Source organism: Peromyscus eremicus, chromosome 12 (genome assembly GCF_949786415.1).
Source record: "Peromyscus eremicus chromosome 12, PerEre_H2_v1, whole genome shotgun sequence".
Taxonomy (NCBI): domain Eukaryota; kingdom Metazoa; phylum Chordata; class Mammalia; order Rodentia; family Cricetidae; genus Peromyscus; species Peromyscus eremicus.
The window spans coordinates 74437884-74457282 of NC_081428.1; the positions used below are offsets into that span (position 1 = coordinate 74437884).

General features: G+C 40.8%; 1 protein-coding gene across 1 annotated transcript in view; it reads right to left on the reverse strand.

The window, feature by feature from the left end:
• The window catches only part of LOC131922282 (PH domain-containing protein DDB_G0287875-like), a 67877-nt gene extending 56068 nt beyond the window's left edge, over window positions 1–11809 (reverse strand). Inside the window, exon 1 of the mRNA XM_059277043.1 lies at window positions 11665–11809. Coding sequence (XP_059133026.1) covers window positions 11665–11686 — 22 coding nt within the window. The 5' untranslated portion in view covers window positions 11687–11809. The remainder of the gene's footprint in view (window positions 1–11664) is intronic.
• Between the last annotated feature and the right edge of the window lie 7590 nt (window positions 11810–19399).

Consider the following 19399-nt stretch of genomic DNA (forward strand, 5'->3'; position numbering starts at 1 on the left):
TTTCCACCTCCTCTTCTGCATAGGTCCCTGAGTCACGAGGGGCAGACTTGATGAAGACATATCATTTAGGACTGAGTGTTCCAAAATTCCCCTCTCTGTACATTGTCCAGTTGTGGGTCTTTTTGTCCTCCCCAACATCATAGGTTCGTTTGACTGCATGATGGCTTTAAATGCAACCATCCTGGAAAGAGTACAGATATTCTAAAATGTGGTCATATGGTTACAAGGGCTAGCCTCTTGATTAGATTGTCTATGTGTCTATTGGAGCTCAGCCCCTCTTGTTCTTAGGAGAACAAGCCTGGGATTGCCTCAAGAGGCTTTTCATAAGCTTGGGGTGATCAGCATAGCTCTTTAGAATTGCTAACCCACCCAGCTTGTAACAGAGGGGTAGAATAGGTTAGAGGAAGATCTCTTTAGGCATCCTCAGCTGTACAGTTCCTATACTTGGTGTGTAAGTGGTACCCATGTTAGGGTCCAAACCGTGACTCTGAATCCCACTATGGTGGTTCAAATAAGAATGGCTTCCATAGGCTCATATATTTGAACACTTGGTCTACAGTTGTTGGAACTGTTTGGGAAGGATTAAGAGGTGTGGCCTTAAAAGACCTTTTGCCATTGTGTGTGTGTGTGTGTGTGTGTGTGTGTGTGTGTGTGTGTGTTTTCCTCCTACTTGTGGATCAAAATGCAAGTTCTCAACTACTGTTCCAGTGCCATTTCTGCCTCCCAGATGCCATGCTTCCTGCCATGATGGTCATAGACTCTTTAAGCCCCAAATTAAATATTTTCTTTTATAAGTTGCCTTGGCCATGATGTTTTATCGCAGAAATATAAAAGTAACTAAGACACTCCCTAATCAATTAAAGACACAATTAGTACTGGAAAGCAGAAATGAAAGACTGATAAATTAACTCTTTTCTTTGCTTCAGCCCCACTGGACCACTTCCCATGAATGCTGCCCTGACTGCTCTGCCATAGTCCCACTGAACAACACAAGATGGCACCCTAAGAAGGCCTGTTGATGTTGGCTATGATAGTACATTGTGAAGAGGAACGAAGAGGTTTATTGACTCCTCCATCAAAACCATCCTCAGGATCCTATCAGAGGTTTAGTTTTAAACAAAGTCAAGAGGTATCCATAGCTCAGCAGTGCTGGTCAAGGTATTCCCTCCCTCCTGACCCCCTTTACCATTGTCTGAGCTTCAGTCTCCTGAAAAGTGATATGATACATTTTAAGTTTCTTTTCAGAAAATAAGTCCTCCTGGCTTCCTCAAGGGTCCTAGCTTGTTCCTTCTCTCAGTATGAGATTCTTGGCATCAATGGTATCAGTGTCCTAATACCAAAGGGAGGACCAAAAGTATATCTCTACATTATTTCATGCCTGCCAGGATGGTTATAGAAGTAGATGCTTTGTGACTTGGAATCACTGCTTTGAGCCCTTACACTCCCTTCTTCCTCTACAGTTTCCAGGTATGGCAGAGTAGAATATACAGAATGAAATGACAGAATTTACCACTCATCATTAATTCTTCTGCATCTAAACTAAGATCTACAAGGGGGACTGTGCTCTAAGGATGGGACTTTGCCCTCAGTGGGAAACTTGGCCAAGTGCTTTATGTCTAACCTCCCTGCTTAAAAAATATATGAGAGCTAAAGTGGCTTGAGAAATAGGAAATGGGAAGAAAAGATTCTGGAAACCCCCCAAGACTTTCTAATGGTGGAGACATATGGCTGTTAAAGCTATCTGCAGCTAGGGTTGGTGCCTGAGATGTCAAGAATGACAAAGGAAGGAAGTTTCCTTTGGAGCTTACATTTCACTAGATAGATAGAAGTCCCCCAAGTGTATTAGAAAGCAAAGGCTTTATAGGTAACCCTACTTGCAAGAGTAAAAATATTCTAAATAGAACAACTTGTTTTCTTCCCTTTGGCTATCAGAACATCAAAACAATGGTCCCCTATAAACTGGATTTCCTCTGGAGTATTATGGCAGGAAGAAATGGCTGAGTCCCTCATTCCTGTGGGAATGTTTTCCTGTGACACATACTTCTCTCTACTATTTTCCCAAGGCCAAGCTTTGGGCATGTGGTTAACAGGGAAGAAAGGCAAATGTTCTAAATATCTTGGATGCAATGGAGGATGATGCTTTTCATAAGATAAGGAACACTGTGGGAACAGACAGGAGGGAAGTCAAATTTCCTTTGGAGATTTTAAAGCCTGAGATGCCTGTTACACTTTTAAGTAGAAAAGCCAGGTAGCCAACTGGATATATGAGTCTAGAGTCTGTGGGAAAGAAATACTAGAGAAACGGTGAGGATAGGAAGCCCTAGAATTGAGCACATTTTGGACCAACCTCACCATTCTACACCTGTTACATCTGCGTTGCTAGAATCCAAGAATTTCCTTTGTTGCGTCTCACTTCACGGTTGGCCAGCCACACCATCCTGAGTACAGTTTTGATCAGCAGGTGGATATAAAGTGCTTCAAAATGTGAATTCAAAGAAGCAGTGACTGTGAGGAAATGGGGGCATATGGATTAAATGACACAGAAAATTATTGTGACAAATTGAAAATGTAGTAAAGCTGTAGGAGGTTACAAATTAAGGAAGATTTATTTCTTTTTAACATGAGATGGATTATAAAATGTTTATCTTGCTAATGAAGATGTCTCAGTAGTGAGGGTTCAATTCAGTAAATTATGGAAATTACCCAAGTCATGGGCAAAAAAGAAAGGATCCAATGTCTTTACTTTGTGAGCAAGGGAAGTCCCACCTAGGCCATATGGAATTGAAGCTCTAGGTACAGCTCAGTCCTGTCACCAATAGAAGAGAGCAGAGTGATTAGGATGGAGAAGACACTGGCAACTTGCTTACTGAAAACCTAACACATGACATCTGCTTGTCATGATGCTCCATAGTGAGCAGTGTCTGGTTTTTTCTTCATCTTTCAAGACTTTTCTCAGTAGAGCCAATGCCTATTCCACCAATAGCACTGAGTTTGGGCCTGTTCTATTTGATTTGAACTGCTTAGTCACAAGTGGCAAATAATTTATTGGAAGGACTCTGAGATGTTCCACTTCCTAAATATGGGATGGAACAATTTCAACCTAGGACCCGTAGACCTCTAGGGCTCTCCCCAGCAATCTCTTCTCCTTTCTACATGTGGGCTTCATTCAATTTTTGTTTTGGTTTTTTTTGGTTTTTCGAGACAGGGTTTCTCTGTGTAGCTTTGCGCCTTTCCTGGGACTCACTTGGTAGCCCAGGCTGGCCTCGAACTCACAGAGATCCGTCTGCCTCTGCCTCCCGAGTGCTGGGATTAAAGGCGTGCGCCACCACCACCCCGCCATTCAATTTTTAAAGACTCTTCATTTATTTGTTTTTTGTATGAATGGTTTGCCTGCAAATATATATGCACTGTGTGTGTGTGTTGTGCCTTGTACCTGTGGAGGCCAGAAGAGGGTGCCATGTCACTCAGAATGAAGTTAAGGATGGCTGTAAGCCACCATGTGGGTACTGGGAACAAAAACAGGGTTCTCTTCAAGAATAGAAAGTGACTTTTAACCACTGAGCCATCTCCCCAGCTCTGGACTTCCTTCACTTTTACCAGCTTCACAAATTGAGAAACACAGGCACTAACAGGTCTTGATTACCACTTTAGTACTTATATGATGAAAAAGACTGAATTATCTCTGTTATATCTCTTAGTATACTCTCTGTCAGGACAACAAAACTGATGTTGGACAATATAGAAAAAAATGTTATTTGACTCATGATTCTAGTAGCTAGAAAGTCTACATAGTATAGTGCTGTCTGATATCCTAGGAAGAGTCCTCTGACTGTGTTGCACAGTCACAGAAAATCAGAAAGGGTACCAGACATGTGTAAAAGGTGTATGAGTTAAGGGCAGGCATGTCTATTTCTAACTACATGATCCACCAGGAATTAACTCCTGACAGATCCAGCCCACTCTCTGTATACAGCATTAATCCATTCCTGAGGTGGGGCCTGCCATGTTCTAATTTGTTGGGGGATATTTGATCACACTGTGAGCCCTGAGTTTGCACTGTGTTGATTAAATAAAATTAACCTTGGATCAGGAGGCTGAGTTAGCAATTAGTTGACAGAAAGTGATCATACAGCATCAGAGGGCATCCAGGAGAGATAGAGAGACACAGGAAGTAGGAGGGAGGGATTTGGAGTGGAACAGGTTTTTCTGGTTTGGCAAGCAGAAGCAAGGAGAGAAGGTTAGCTTTTTGGCTACTCAGCCTCTCTAAGCTCACAGGTTTTCATCCCAGCCTTTGAATTTCAAGTCTTATTTATAAATAGAACGATAGAGATTTAGTTAAAGCTACCTCCAATGGCAGTGACAGAGCTGGTGCCTGCGGGAACAGAATTCCCACCAGGCTGTGGCCTGAGCAGCCAAGGCCACTGCTGGAGAAGCAGGCCCATAACTGCAGAGTTGCAATTGCCGGCTGAAATAGCAGTACATGAGGGCTCAGCCACTGTGCCTAAATTAAAACATCACTAATTACTTTCCATTAGGCTCTCGACACTGCCATACTGGAGACCAAGCTCCCAGCCCATAAATCCTGAGAAACAACTTACATAAAAATCTTGAAGGGAGATTCTCATTGGGTAATATCCTACATATATGGTCTGGTCAAATAACAACAGGAGTGCCGGGCGGTGGTGGCACACGCCTTTAATCCCAGCACTCGGGAGGCAGAGACAAGTGGATCTCTGTGAGTTAGAGGCCAGCCTGGTCTACAGAGCAAGATCCAGGACAGGTACCAAAACTACACAGAGAAACCCTGTCTCGAAAAAAACAAACAAAAAATAATAATAACAACAGGAAATTGTGGGGTTGTTATAGCAAAGCTAGTATTTTCAGGACAGAGGTGGCAGGAGGTTGGTGTAAATGGAGGCTTTTTTCTGTCCCACCCCATCCCATGGCTGCTTCTAAAGTAATCACTCAGAGGCTTAATATTAATTACAAACTGCTTGGCTGAACATCTCAGGCTTATTACTAACTAGCTCTTACTATTTAAATTAACCCATTTCTATTAATCTATGTATTGCCAGCCACACCATCCTGAGTACAGTTTTGATGAGCAGGTGGATATAAAGTGCTTCAAAGTGTGAATTCAAAGAAGCAGTGACTGTGAGGAAATGGGGGCATATGGATTAAATGATACAGAAAATTATTGTGACAAATTTGAAAATGTAGTAAAGCTGTAGGAGGTTACAAATTAAGGAAGATTTATTTCTTTTTAACATGAGATAGATTATAAAATGTTTATCTTGCTAATGAAGATGTCTCAGTAGTGAGGGTTCAATTCAGTAAATTATGGAAATTACCCAAGTCATGGGCAAAAAAGAAAGGATCCAACATCTTTACTTTGTGAGCAAGGGAAAGCCTTAGAGTCACAGTCATATCATTTTGGAAAAGCTGTCCAAAATATAGATTGGAGACCAAATAGCCTCCTTTACCAATAGTTCTGAGGAAATGATTAACATGTAAAAGGACACAATTAGATCTCTATTTCTCACCCTCCACAGAATCAATTCAAAATGGATCAAAGATATTAAAGTGAGACAAGAAACTTTACCACTATTCCAAGAAAATCTAAGAAAAACACCTGAGATACAGGAATAGGCAAGCAGTTTTGGAAAAGGACTCTAATACATCGGAAATAATTCTAAGAATTGACAAATGAGCTAGGCCGTGGTGGCGCACGCCTTTAATCCCAGCACTCGGGAGGCAGAGCCAGGCGGATCTTTGTGAGTTCGAGGCCAGCCTGGGCTACCAAGTGAGTTCCAGGAAAGGCGCAAAGCTACACAGAGAAACCCTGTCTCAAAAAAAAAAAATTAACAAATGAGAGATTACATGAAATTAAAACATCTTTGGCACAGCAAAAGAAACAACACTAGAATGAAGAGTCAACCTACTGAATGGGGAAAAAAAAATCTGCCTATTACTCATAAAACAAGTCATTGTGCCGGGCGGTGGTGGCACACGCCTTTAATCCCAGCATTCGGGAGGCAGAGCCAGGCGGATCTCTGTGAGTTCGAGGCCAGCCTGGGCTACCAAGTGAGCTCAAGGAAAGGCGCAAAGCTACACAGAGAAACCCTGTCTCGAAAAACCAAAAAAAAACCCAAAAAACAAAAAACAAGTCATTGCTTTCTAGGATATATATAAGGAACTGCAAAAATGGAACAGATGAAAACAAAGCACCTGAAATGGTAAATGGACCAATGAACTGAACAGACCATTCTTAAATGAAATACAAATGGGCAATAAATACTTGGAAAAGTGTTCCAAGTCATGAAGGAGACACAAGAGTATTTTGAAATTCCATTTCAACCCAGTCAGATGGCCATGATCATGAAAACAAATAACATCAAATTCAAGAGAGAAGGGCGTGTGAGGAGAACCCTTATCATTGCTGGTGGGAAACCAAACCTGTGCAGCCACTACGGAAATAAGTATGGAGGCGCCTCAACAAATTAAACACTGAATGACCATTTCAGGCTCCTATGTCACTCTTATGTATATATTTGAAGGGTGCTAAGTTAACATAGACAGAAATACCTTACCTACATACCTACATTTATTGCTGTACTATTTATAATTGCCTGAAATAGAACCAGCCTAGATGCCCATCAACAAGAAATGGATAAAGGAAGCATGATACATATTCGCAGTAGAATTTTGTGATCCTGTAAATAAAAATAAAATCATGACATTTGTTAGGAAAAGAGGTACAACTGAAATCTTTTTTAAGTGAAATAAGTTAAACTCAGCCTAATACCACACTTTCTCTCATGTGCAGGACTTATATAAATTCATTTCTCATGACACCAATTTCCCAAGACCCAGTTGCTGTGGGAAGATCCTTCTGTATGCTGAATGTGTGCTGCTCTCACTGGTTGATGATAAAAGCTGATTTGGCCTATAGGCAGGCAGAATAAGGCTGCACAGGAAAGCAAAATGGAGATACAGGGAGAAGGAAGGGAGGAGTTGGCAGACTTGATCCAGTCACCCAAAGAACAAGGTGTCAGAGAACAGGTAAGCCACAGGCTACATGACAATGCATAGATTAATAGAAATGGGTTAATCTAAATATAAGAGCTAGTCAGTAGTTAGCCTGAGCTAATGGCCAAGCAGTTTTAATTAATATAAGCCTCTGTGTGTTTACTTAGGTCTTAGCTGCTACAGACTGGGCAGGACACAGGAAATCTTCAGCTACAAATGGTGCCCACTGTGGAGCAAGTGTTTCCACCTAAAACCTGAGAAAGCTTGAAAAAAAAAAAGATTCTAAAACAGAGCTAAAAACAGCTTCCTAGTTGTGTCTCTCAGGCAAGCTGTGAGCTACAGTATGGCGGGTTTGCAGCAGTGTGTGGGCTTGACCTGCAGCATGATGCATTCCCGTGGTACACAGAGGCCTCTCCAAGCCAAACATTATGCTACGTGGTGGATTTAACCTTTGCTAGTACAGACAAAAAAAGAGAGAAAGAGAGAGAGAGGTTTCTGGGCTACATGCTGCTCGATGAAAGCATAGACCCACTGCTTATCAGAGTTGGCGGTAAGCATAGTTCCCAGAGCTGGCTGTAAACATAGTTCTGCCATATTGGGAAGCTGAGGTGGGTGGAGCCAGCAGCCAAAGCTGCCATTTCAGTCCTAGTAATACTGCAATTTAAAGCAATAGGTTCACAATAAGACAGGTTCAGATGGAATAGTTTACAATGTGTGTAAAAATGTACATAGGCTTGGAAAAGAGAGAAAAAGGAATATATGCAGTTATATAAAGGAATAGATAGTTTTAAAAAAGAAAATCTTTAAAGAGACAGTAAAGGTAGTATAAAAAATAACCCATGTAAAGATGGATATCACACAGAGAGTCTGGATTATGTTGTCTTTGGGATTTTTAACTGCAGAGAGACATTTGATTGTAAAAATTGCTGAGTTAAATCAATATGTATATATTAAAGGTATCTCGATTTCAAATTGTATGTCTAAGGATATGTTGCTTTGGGAAAGAGGTTCTGCTTTTGTTTCCAAAGAAGATGAAAACCTGTGGACTGCTTCCAGGCTAATATGGTTTGACCAGTCAAGACCCCCTGAAAGGTCTCTGATGACAACATGGCCCAGATGATCCAACATCCAGAACTGTTTCAAGGCAACTGGCTCAGACAATGCAGTCTCACAGACTACTCCAGTCAGGACTTGACCATTATCTCAAATTTTTTCAGGATCCCCATAAGACTACCAGTGCCCCCTATCAGCAGGAAGTAGCCTAGAACACTATGCCCACATTCCCAAATAATGGATTATGGATGTTTGTCTTTGTTTAGGTTGTTGGTTACAAATTGTTATTGGTCATAGTCAGTATCTTTCTAAAAGAAGAAAGGAGGATATGATATGAAAATATAGGATATAGATATGATAGGATAAAAGGGTGAATTGTTGAACCTACTTTTAAAGAGCAACTTGTTTAAAATGTTTTACATTGCTATGGATTTTAGTTTATTGATACAAATTTAAAGTTAATTTTGTTATACTGTATGTATATTTCTATTCTTATTTAAAGTATTTTGTTTGTGCAACTCATTTGAAATTGTAGTGTATAGTTGAGAAATACAGATTAATAATTAATAATCCATGATAATCAAACTTATAGTCATGTTAGTTAAGTTTTCTAGATATATATAGATACATTTCAATTAGGTAGGTAATCTTCAAACACTTCAAAGACCCACAGAATATGCATTTAAATGTTTTAAAAACTTAGACTTTCCTGGACAACGAGACATGTCTGCTCCTGGCAGCACTGATTTACTTCAAAGAAAGATGAGCGTCAAAGACACTCCATATGGAATTTATCTTCTTCTTGGCAAAAATAGCCATTTGGGCAAGAAACTGTTCTTGCCTGGACTGCTTGACAAAATGTTGTATTGACTGAACATACAAGACCCATAGGAAGGTGACCACTGAACTTTGCAAGGTGAGATGGTCCTTCAGGTTCCTGCTTCACAGAGGAAACTGCCAGACATTCTACAGGACACAGAGAAAAGTGACTGAAAGACTCTAGACCCATAGGCTGAAGATGGATGACCCAACATTGCAGAACTTTGGGTGACTGTCCAGGCAACTGTCTTTGACATTCTAGATTTTTGGAAGTTGCTTACAATGTTCTTCCTGTTTACTTAGGTAATAGTATATCCTTCTGAAGTCTTTGATGTAGTTGAAGACTAAATAGTTATAATTATGGTTTTCCTTGGTTATGATAAGAGATAAGGTAGATATGAAACTTTAGACTCACAAATATAAGATAGATATTTTCTTTAATTTTACAAAATACAAATAGACTAGATATTGTAACTGTAATTCTTTTTTAAATTTATTTATTATTATTTCACATGCATTCATGTTTTGCCTGCATGTATGTGTGTGTGAAGGTGTCAGATCCCCTGGAACTAGAGTTACAGGCAGTTATGAGTTGCCATGTGGTTGCTGGGAATTGAACCTGGTTCCTCTGGAAGAGTAGCCAGCGCTCTTAACCACTGAGCCATCTCTTCAGCCTGTAACTGTAATTCTTGTTTGTTATATGTAATTTTACTATGTTAAAGTTAAAACCTTCAGAGCCTGCAACTAATTGACAGGAGTTAGCCATAGTGAGTATGAGGGAGCCAGGAAGACAGATAGACAGACAGACAGGAAGTAGTAGGGAGATTTGGAGTATTGGCAGTCTTTTGGGTTTGGAACAGCTGGAGAGATAATCTTGCTGGGTCACTAGCCAAAGAGGAAGGTCAGTCAGTTGGTTGCTTTTAGGCATCTCTGAGCTAGCAGGTTTTCACCCCATCATCTGACTCCCAAGTCTTTATTGGTAAATAGAACGATAGAGACTTAGTTAAAACCTACATTTGATGGCAGTGGCAGAACCGATGTCAGAAGGACGGGAAGTCCCACCAGCCGCAGCCTGAGTAGAGGAGCACTGACTGCAGAGCTGTAGACAGCAGCTAAAGTAGCCTTAGACTCAGATGCAGCTGCCAAGCTGACAGTAAAACAACAGGGGTTTCCTGACTGTATCCTTAAAGATAACCTCTCCCCTGGCTTCCCATTCCCAGCTTCACTTCCCCCATCCTTTCCCCTTTCATTTCCTTGTGCCTCTGTATCCTTAGATAACATTCCACCCCAGGTTGTACAATGCTTCTCTGTTTTCTCAGGTATCAATCCACTCACTGAGTTCACAACTAGTTGAGTCTCTCCAGAACCCTCTTGAACCTTCCTCTGGAACACAAGAAGAAAATTAGGGGAACTCTTGCTTACATTTGTGCTCATAGGATAGCCTGGAGCTCAGTCTCCATAGTGAGAAATGCAGCTTCTACCCTGAACCTTGTCACTCTGAGCCTCTTTTTCTTTTTTTTAGACCAAACCAAACCAAACAAGCAAACAAACAAAAAAACAAGAACAAAAACAAAATAACCCAAGGAACTGGGGGGATGGGTTTGTCTCCAATGGATTTTTCTGACCATGAAGGCCTGACCCCACAGGACTGAAGGAGGTCAGGAAAGACACACAGGTGGATTCTTGTGCTTATTTCTCTCATTCTTTTGTGCTTCAACTGTGTTATTAGTGTGTCAGGTCCAAAAGAAACTGGGGACAAATGGCTGACTGGTACCTATTAACACACCAAAGAACATGCTGGCCTCTAGACTCTCTCAGCATTGCGAATACCTGTTATAGAGTCCATGACTCCTCTCAGCTCTTCTTACCCCAACCCCTACCCTAAACTTCTTCAGCTCATGGGTTTCCCTTTCCCCAGCTTCTCATCCCTGTAGGGCCTTGCCGTTTTGGACATGTGCCCTCTTTTTGTTGTCTTGATTCTCTCTCCCTTTTTTCAGATTTATTTATTTATTATTATGTATACAGTGTTCTACCTGCATGTACACCTGCGTGCTAGAAGAGGGCACCAGATCTCATTACAGATGGTTTGTGAGTGGCTATATGTTTGCTGGGAATTGAACTCAGGACTTCTGGGAGAACAGCCAGTGCTCTTAACCACTGAGCCATCTCTCCAGCCCCTGTCTTGGTTCTCTTCTCTCTTGGTTCTTGGACCCCTCTCTTGGTGCTCCCCCCATGGCCCAGTTCAGTATACTGGTCATGTTTAGTCTACTATTTTCTCTCCCTTCTCTGGACTCTTCCAGACACTTCTGGCTGTACTCTCCCTCATATATTCAATAAAAAACTTTTCCTTGCCAGGAGGTGGTGGCACATGCCTTTAATCCCAGCACTCGGGAGGCAGAGCCAGGCAAATCTCTGTGAGTTCAAGGCCAGCCTGGTCTACAGAGTGAGATCCAGGAAACCCTGTCAAAAAAACAAAAATAAAAACAAAAACAAAAACAAAAACTTTTCCTCAACCATACCTTGAAAAGATCATCTCTTTATTCTGTATATGTGAAGACCACCTTTCTTGACAGAGAATTTGCCTTGGTCTGGGCTTCAGAATAGGGAAGTAGTTATGCTAAATTCAGAGACATGAAAGAGCCAAGCAGAGTCAGAACTCCCCCATGTCACTTCCAAGGAAGCAGCAAAAAGCCCAGCAAATTCTCAGGTTCCTCCTTTGGGGGAAGAAATTGACCTCAGTACTTTCTTTTGAAACTTACTTACCTTGTCTTGCAGCTTGCATCATCCTGGCTCTTCATCAGCTGGGATGGTCTGGGGTTCTGTCTTCTTGTTTCCTATCACAACTGTTGCGTCTTCTTGGTCAGAATAGAAAAGAGTCCCAACTGTTTTAAGTCATTTCAGCCAAATCCTAGACATTAAGGAATGAATACCAGTTAGCCCTATTGGGTCCTGACAAATGTCAGGGTCTTGAGAACACACACACACACACACACACACACACACACACACACACACATTATTACTACTTTAAACCTTGAGTAGTGAGAGGCTGGCTTATTACAAGCATAGATAGTTGGACATAGGAGTACTTTTACAAGTTCAATGAAAATACACAAGGATGTACACACTAATAATCACAACACTGATGACAAAAAAAATTATACAAAAGGATGAAGTTCTTAATTCATTATTAAGATGACACATACTCTTCTTGTTCTCAAGGTAGTCACTAGTAGTTCATTCAGTCCTGGCTGGGCTATCAAGCTTCTTCAATAGAAACTTCTGGATAAAATAAGCACAAAGAAAGGTCTAGTCAGGCCATAGATGTTTTTCTTTCACGTTTGTGTTGCTGGGGATTGAACCTGGGCAAGCTGCTAACCAGCTGCCCTACAGCTATTTTAAATACCAGACCCTGAGCCTAAGGACTTTTTAAATATGGAAATATTGGCAAATCTCTTTCCATAATCTCTCTCTTTCCAATCAGTCTGCCCCACTTAATTCACAATAGATAAAGTTCAGAGCTTCAGAACTACTGCATGGCCTCACACTACAACTGCCTTAGTTTGTAATTTGGGAAATATCTCTATATTTGGACCTACTAGAGTTCTAATCATTCCATTCAATAGATCCTTGTACTATGCACTGTAGCTAGAGTTTTCCTGCCTGGCCTACAGTCAGGACAAATCTTTCTCACCTGCCAGTCCCACAGCCTCTTAAACCTGACCAAGTAAACACAGAGACTTATATTGGTTACAAACTGTATGGCCGTGGCAGGCTTCTTGCTAACTGTTCTTACAGCTTAAATTAATCCATTTCTATTAATCTATACCTTGCCACGTGGCTCGTGGCTTACCGGCATCTTCACATGCTGTTTGTCATCGTGGCGGCTGGCAGTGTCTCTCTGACTCAGCCTTCCACTTCCCAGCTTTATTCTCCTCCTTGTCCTGCCTATACTTCCTGCCTAGCCAATGACCAATCAGTGTTTTATGTATTGACCAATCAGCAACACATTTGCCATACAGAACATCCCACAGCAATGCACCTCATGCTATAGTTTTTCCTGGACCGAAATCTCTTTGTAGGCTGGAAAGGTTTTTTTTTCTTTTAAGCCTAGTACACAACAGTCCGAATACATTGTTCCTTAGTCTACATTTATGGAGTAATATAATGAATGTATGGTTTTCAGTTTCCACCTAGTATGGTTGACCTGCTCAGAGTGTATTGGGGTAGGCTCTATTCTACAAAATTCTACACATACATGCAGTGGTAGTGGCTGATACTTTCCATGTCCTTGTATGTGCTTCTTGGTCAGCTACATGCCTCTTACCTTCACTTCCCTCTGCGTACTACTCGGCCCCTAGACCTTTTACGCTTTATTTGATATATAAAATTCTGTTTTTATTTTCTTCTTTTTTTTCAGTGGTGATGGTGAAAATTTTTCTTTTTCTCTTTCATCTAGCCTTAAAATGTAATTAATTGGGAACTCTCCAAAGTAAGTTAAATAAAACAACAAAATTCTTTTTTAAAAAACTTAAAAACATCTCATTTTTGGACTAATATTTCAGAAATATAAAATCTAAATATAGTTGGACCCCTATTTTGAAGTAAGTATTTCACTTACAACTAAGATCAACTACTTGCTTTTCCTGGGTACAGACTTAGGAAATAGGTAGAGAAGTAAGCAATAAGAGATGCAGAAGGTATCCTTAACCACAAAAGACATCAATATTATTATACACAGTTATAATTCCTACAAACCTACATTTAAAAGCAATATTCTCAATATAACCATTAACACTTTAAAAACTTTAGCAAAACATCCAAAAGCAATTCCTTAATAAAACTCTTTACACTTTAAAGTAATCTCTTAGTATAACCATTTGAATTTCTTACTAACAAAACATAACATTAATCCACTCAACAAGAAAATACTTTTTTAAATTAAATAGACTAAGGAATATTAATTCCCCGGTTTCTTTATAATTTTTTAAGCTAAATCTCAAGCCTAGTTAGAAAAAAAACCCAACTTCTCCATTTAAACACTTCCATTTGTAACACAAAACCAATTCTATAAACAGTTCCATTTTTATATAAACAGTTCTATAAAACAGTTCGATTTTTAACACAAAACAGTTCATGAATCACCACAGTTAATAAAGCATATATGCATACACAAAACTATATCGTGAGCCTAGGTAGAAAAAAAATAAATTTTTGCATTTCAACAGTTCCATTTTTAACACAAATAATTCCATAAAACAGTTCCTAAGTCATCACCATTGATAGAGTCTATACACATAAGTAAACTCAAAGTTGTCCCATTGCAATGAAATCACCCCTGTGCAATTCATTTCTTAAATCCAAAAATTCAAATAAATTCTTGAACCATAACCAAAACCTTTTTGTAGTTGTATCTCTTTTTTTTTTTTTAAGTTCAAAAAGTTCAAAAAAATAAATTCTGGTTCTACACTTCTACTTCCAAAAAGGAAGAAGCATTTCTCACAGCCAAAAACTTTTTGCAGTTAACAATTTTAGTTCAAACAAGTGTCTCTGCAACTTTCATTCTCACAGACAGAGGTACTTTCAATTACAACAGCATTTTATAGTAGTTTTCCCTCATAGCAAAAGCTAATAGCTCCACAAGAGCTAGTTGGTGAAAAGTCCTCTTAAAAGAGATTTTCTTTTAGCCAGCAAACAGAAACTGCAAAGCTTTTGCTGCTAGCTCAGTTTTACAGCTTTTACAGTCCCAGTATGTCTGTGCCTCCCAAAACCAGGCCATTCCCAGGACCTCTGTGTCCCGAGGCTAGAAAGCTTTCAATCACCTCACAGCCACACAGGCTCAAAATTGTCTCCTTCAGCTGCTATGAGCCATTGCTTTCCTACAGCAACCCTGGTTCTGGGAGGAAATCCAGCCACTACTACAGCTTCCTTGGGTCCCATTACCTGCTTCCAGCACTCTGGGTCCTGGAAACCTCTATATGCTTTCTTGTTGCATGACGAATGTAACCCCAGGTGACTCCATGGCTCCAGCCACACCCTACTGCTGGGAGCTCAAGCTGTGTCTCAGCAGTTCCTGCAGAGCCCTGATCTGGCTGTTCAGCCTGGAGCATGGCTCTAGCTCCCTGGGCTCCAGCACTCCAGCTGCCCACTTGGCACTTAGCCTCTCCCATGTCACTTCTGCTGTGTCACCTGCTCAGCTCTCCACTTTTCCCATGCTGTCTCGGGGCTCCAACCACCAGGGACTGTGGTTTCAAGAGACAGGCCTGCACCAGCCACTAGGGTCTAATGAAGCCTTGGCTGCACTTCAAGCTGCTACCTGCCCTAGAGTCTCCACTCCTCTCCTCACTGCTGCTTTCTTTCTGCAGAAAGCTTGCAGGCCCTGGGGCATCTGCCACCTGCGCTGTACTGATGTTCCTCGGGTCTCAGCTGCAGATGCCTGGCTGTGACTGTTTTGCTGCCTCTGGTGTCCACCGTTCTCAGTGACTTCTGGAGTTCCTGAAGCCAGCCCCTCAGACTGCCAAACTCGCAGTCTGCCAGGGACACTACTCTCTGCGTCCCAGGCTGGGAAAACCTGCTCCACTCTAAATTCACCTAAGCCTTCACAATGTATATACCTAAAGCTTATTCTACCCTAATATCTCAAACTAAACTTATGACTTACTTCACTAAAGAGAGAGAAAAACATAGACAGAGAAACATAGACAAAGACAAACATTTGTTGCAGCACTTGGGCATCCTTTCATCCCGTTTTTTCTTTTTCTCCTGAGGATAAAACCCCTGCCTCATTTAACTTTTTTCACTACAAAACTGGACTGAACCAACTGCTTATTGTGAAGACCTAACTCTCCCTTTTGCCAAGTACTCTGGATTTTCTTTTTGTCTTTGTCTCTGCTCACTGGTGCCATCTGTTGGGGGCTATCCCACCCCTACTTTTTCCCAGAGTGTAGACCCTTCCAAACACCTGATATGCAGGCCCGTGGTCCAATCATCCTCTATATGCAGACCTGCAGGATAAAGCCACCAGGAAACCTAGGTGGGCTCCAACACAGGTCAAACAACCGCACACACACACACACACACACACACACACACACACACACACACACACAAATTAATTTAAAAATAAAGCTAGCTGGATGGTAGTGATGCATGCCTTTAATCACAGCACTCATAAGGAAGAGGCAGGTGGATTTCTTTGAGTTCAAGGCCAGCCTGGTCTACAGATTGAGTTTTAGGACAACTAGGGCTACACAGTGAAGCCATGTCTGGGGAGTGATGAAGAAGAAGCTACCTCTGTGCAAGGAAATTTGGCAGTACCTAGCAAAATCACAAATGTTCCTGGGTATTTGACCTAGCAACCTCATTTCATGTAACCTACCCCCAAGACAGGTACCTGTATTACTGTACTGTTCATGATAGAAAGACTGGTACCCTCAACATCTGTTTAGGAAGGTACAGCAATAAGCTACAGTGCCTCAAATTACTCAGTAATATGAAGGAACATGAGGAATTGGGTCTAGAACAGCTGAGGTTAAATCAAGGGGTGTGCATGGTTTATGATGCCTTCTTTAGGAAAGCAATAGAAAAACATGTAAGTCTTGGCTATATTCAGAAGTCTGGAGGTAAACATGTGAGTGCTGCAGGGAGAACTGGGTAGAAGTGGCAGACCTACTATGAACATGCCTTGCCATGGAACTTTGCCCCAATCATTTGCTCAATGTAAGCAAAAACAGAGACAAAAGTCCCCAAACACAAATACAACTGCATACTGAATTGATAGCACAACCACTCATAGTGTGAACGGAGGGGTTTTTGGTGGCACTGGGGATCAAACTCAGGGCCTCAGGGCTGCAGCACCAGTTCTTTGGTTTTCAGATGAGTACTCTCATCATGACTCTAGAGCACATCTCACACTGGGCTTAGTGGTCCTATGAGTAGAACACGGGCATTGAGACTGTGGCATCATTATACATATATGTTAGGACCAAGCAAATGATTGTTGATGCAGAAGGCCACCCTGATGTGCAGTATTATAATATAAGAAGAGAAACCTCAGAGTCTCAAATTTGAAAGTGAAATAAGTGAAAATTCTTCTCTTCAAAGAAAGGCATTTCCTCTTCTATTGCAAAGGTCTGGAAGTACCAATAACCCAGGGATGAGAGCAACTGTGCCCAAATATGGCTTTCTAAATGACCTATGAAAAGAAATCGGGACACCAATAGGAAATTCCAAGTTTAAGTCAGGGACTGTGTGGTAACAAAACAATGACAATGAACTTAAGCGCCATGCCATCCTCCACTGTGTAAAATACGCACACAGCCAAATAGTTGGGAGCTTTTCCTTCCTAGAACAATTCAAGCTCATGAGCACAGGAGTAGTGACAGAAATATAAAATCAGCATTTTATATTTGTGAATGAAATAGCACATGTGCACACACGTGCACACACACACTTTAAGAAGGATTTATCAAAACTTAAAACAGAGTTCAGACCTACATAGCCTGCGCCGCTGATCACAACCAGCACCACTAACTGGCACAAGTTGACATTCTGAGCTCTTGTTGCAGTAAAGTCAGCTAAAGGGGGTCCTTGCCTAATAAACCAAACCAACTACCTGAGAAAATCAACTTCAAAACCTACATCTTAGCTCCTGGTTGGGTAGCAAGACACACAGTGTGGTACACATGATAAATGGAGCAAACCCCCAAATAGTTTAGATTCTAACATATTCTTAACATAATCAGGGAGCTATGAAAATGACCTGGATATTGGAATTTTTTTAATCAATTATTTTGTTAAATGTGAAATGACTCTCTTTGTTGTGAGGGAGACATTCTGATGCATTTAAGTAGAAGAACATGATGGTTCATCAGGGTTTTGCTTGCCAGGTTTGACTATCCCCCATTAAAAGAAATAGGTGAACTAAATCAGTATTTTTTTCTTTTGTTTTTTAGATAGGGGTTCACTATGTAGCCCTGGCTGGCCTGGAACCCATTGTGCAGACCAGGCTGGCCCAGAACTCTGTTTCACAAGTGCTGGGATTAAAGGTGTGTACTGCCACACCTATCAGAATTATTTGTACTTTAATAACTGCAGAACATATTTGCATAAAGGCTCATTATCCTATTTTCTCTTTTTGTCTCTTCAAATTTTTACAAAAAGTTTCTTGTAAAAATTTCTGTGAAGCTCAAGTCATCCACTGAGATGACTATCCTTCATTGTGCACTGAATAAAGGCCCACCTGTGAAAAATGTAGACATTAAATCCCTGGAGACACAGACCCTTAGTTCATGCTAGAAAGGACAATCACTATAGCTCTGGAGAGTGTGTGGCTACAGGCGTGTGCTCCCACGCAGTTAACACACACCTAAGTGTTAGCCTAGACACCCAGCTTATACCCAGCAACCTAGATCTTAATGATTCCATTTTGTTCTAAGAGGAAAAGCCATATATTGTATAAAATGTTATATGTAATGATATTACAGTTACAATTGTACCTTAGATTGTGAAGCAATTATGACATTGACATGAAGATATGGTCAGAATCAATTGTCAAAATGTTGTGTAAAAATAAAAATGATAAAAAGGTATCATATAAGCACAACTTGGTATATTTGTTAATTTAAAAATACACACACATAAGCATGAATATGGTGGAAGGCGGCCAGGATATATGCCAAACAAAGTCACAAGCTAACTCTGGGTGGTTAAGTTGAGAATTTTTATTCTTTTCTGTTTTCCTTTAAAAGTTTTTTAAGATTATAATTTAATTACAACATTTCTCCCTTTTGTTTCCTCCCTCCAAACCCTCCCATATACCCTTCCCTGCTCTCCTTCAAATTCATGTCCGGTTTTTTTTTTTACTAATTGTTATTTGTGTGCATATATGGATATGGATATACATATGCATTCCTAAGTAGAGTCTGTTCGGTCCATATAATGCTACCTGTGTGTATAGTTTCAGGGCTGACCATTGGGCGCTGAATCAGTTGGTATGCACTTCTCTGGGAAGGCCGCCTCCCATTTCTAGCCATCCTCAGTTATCTGTATAGTTCTCTGTAGGGTTGCGGCCTCGTGGGTTCTCTATCTAGATTGTCATGTCCGTTGGTGTCATCCTTGTTCAGCTCACGTTCGGACAGTCATGCTGGCCAGACATGACTAGGAGACACAGTCCCACAGCAAACTCCCTGATCCTCTGGTTCTTACAACTTTCCACTTCCTCTTCCACAATGTTCCCGGAGCCTTAGGTGCAGGAATGTTTTGTAGACGCATCCACTGGGACTGAGCTCTATAATTCTGCATTTTTATTGCTTGTGAATTTCTCTAATAGTCTCCTTGTGTTGTGAAGAGAGGTTTTCTTGATGAAGGTGAAAAATACACTGATCTGTGGGTATAAGGACAAATGATTATAGGCTTTTGATAGAGATCATGCTAGTTTAGTAAATTAGTGTTTGTAGACTCTCTTCCAATAACCATGACTTCACTAGCACTGATTAGC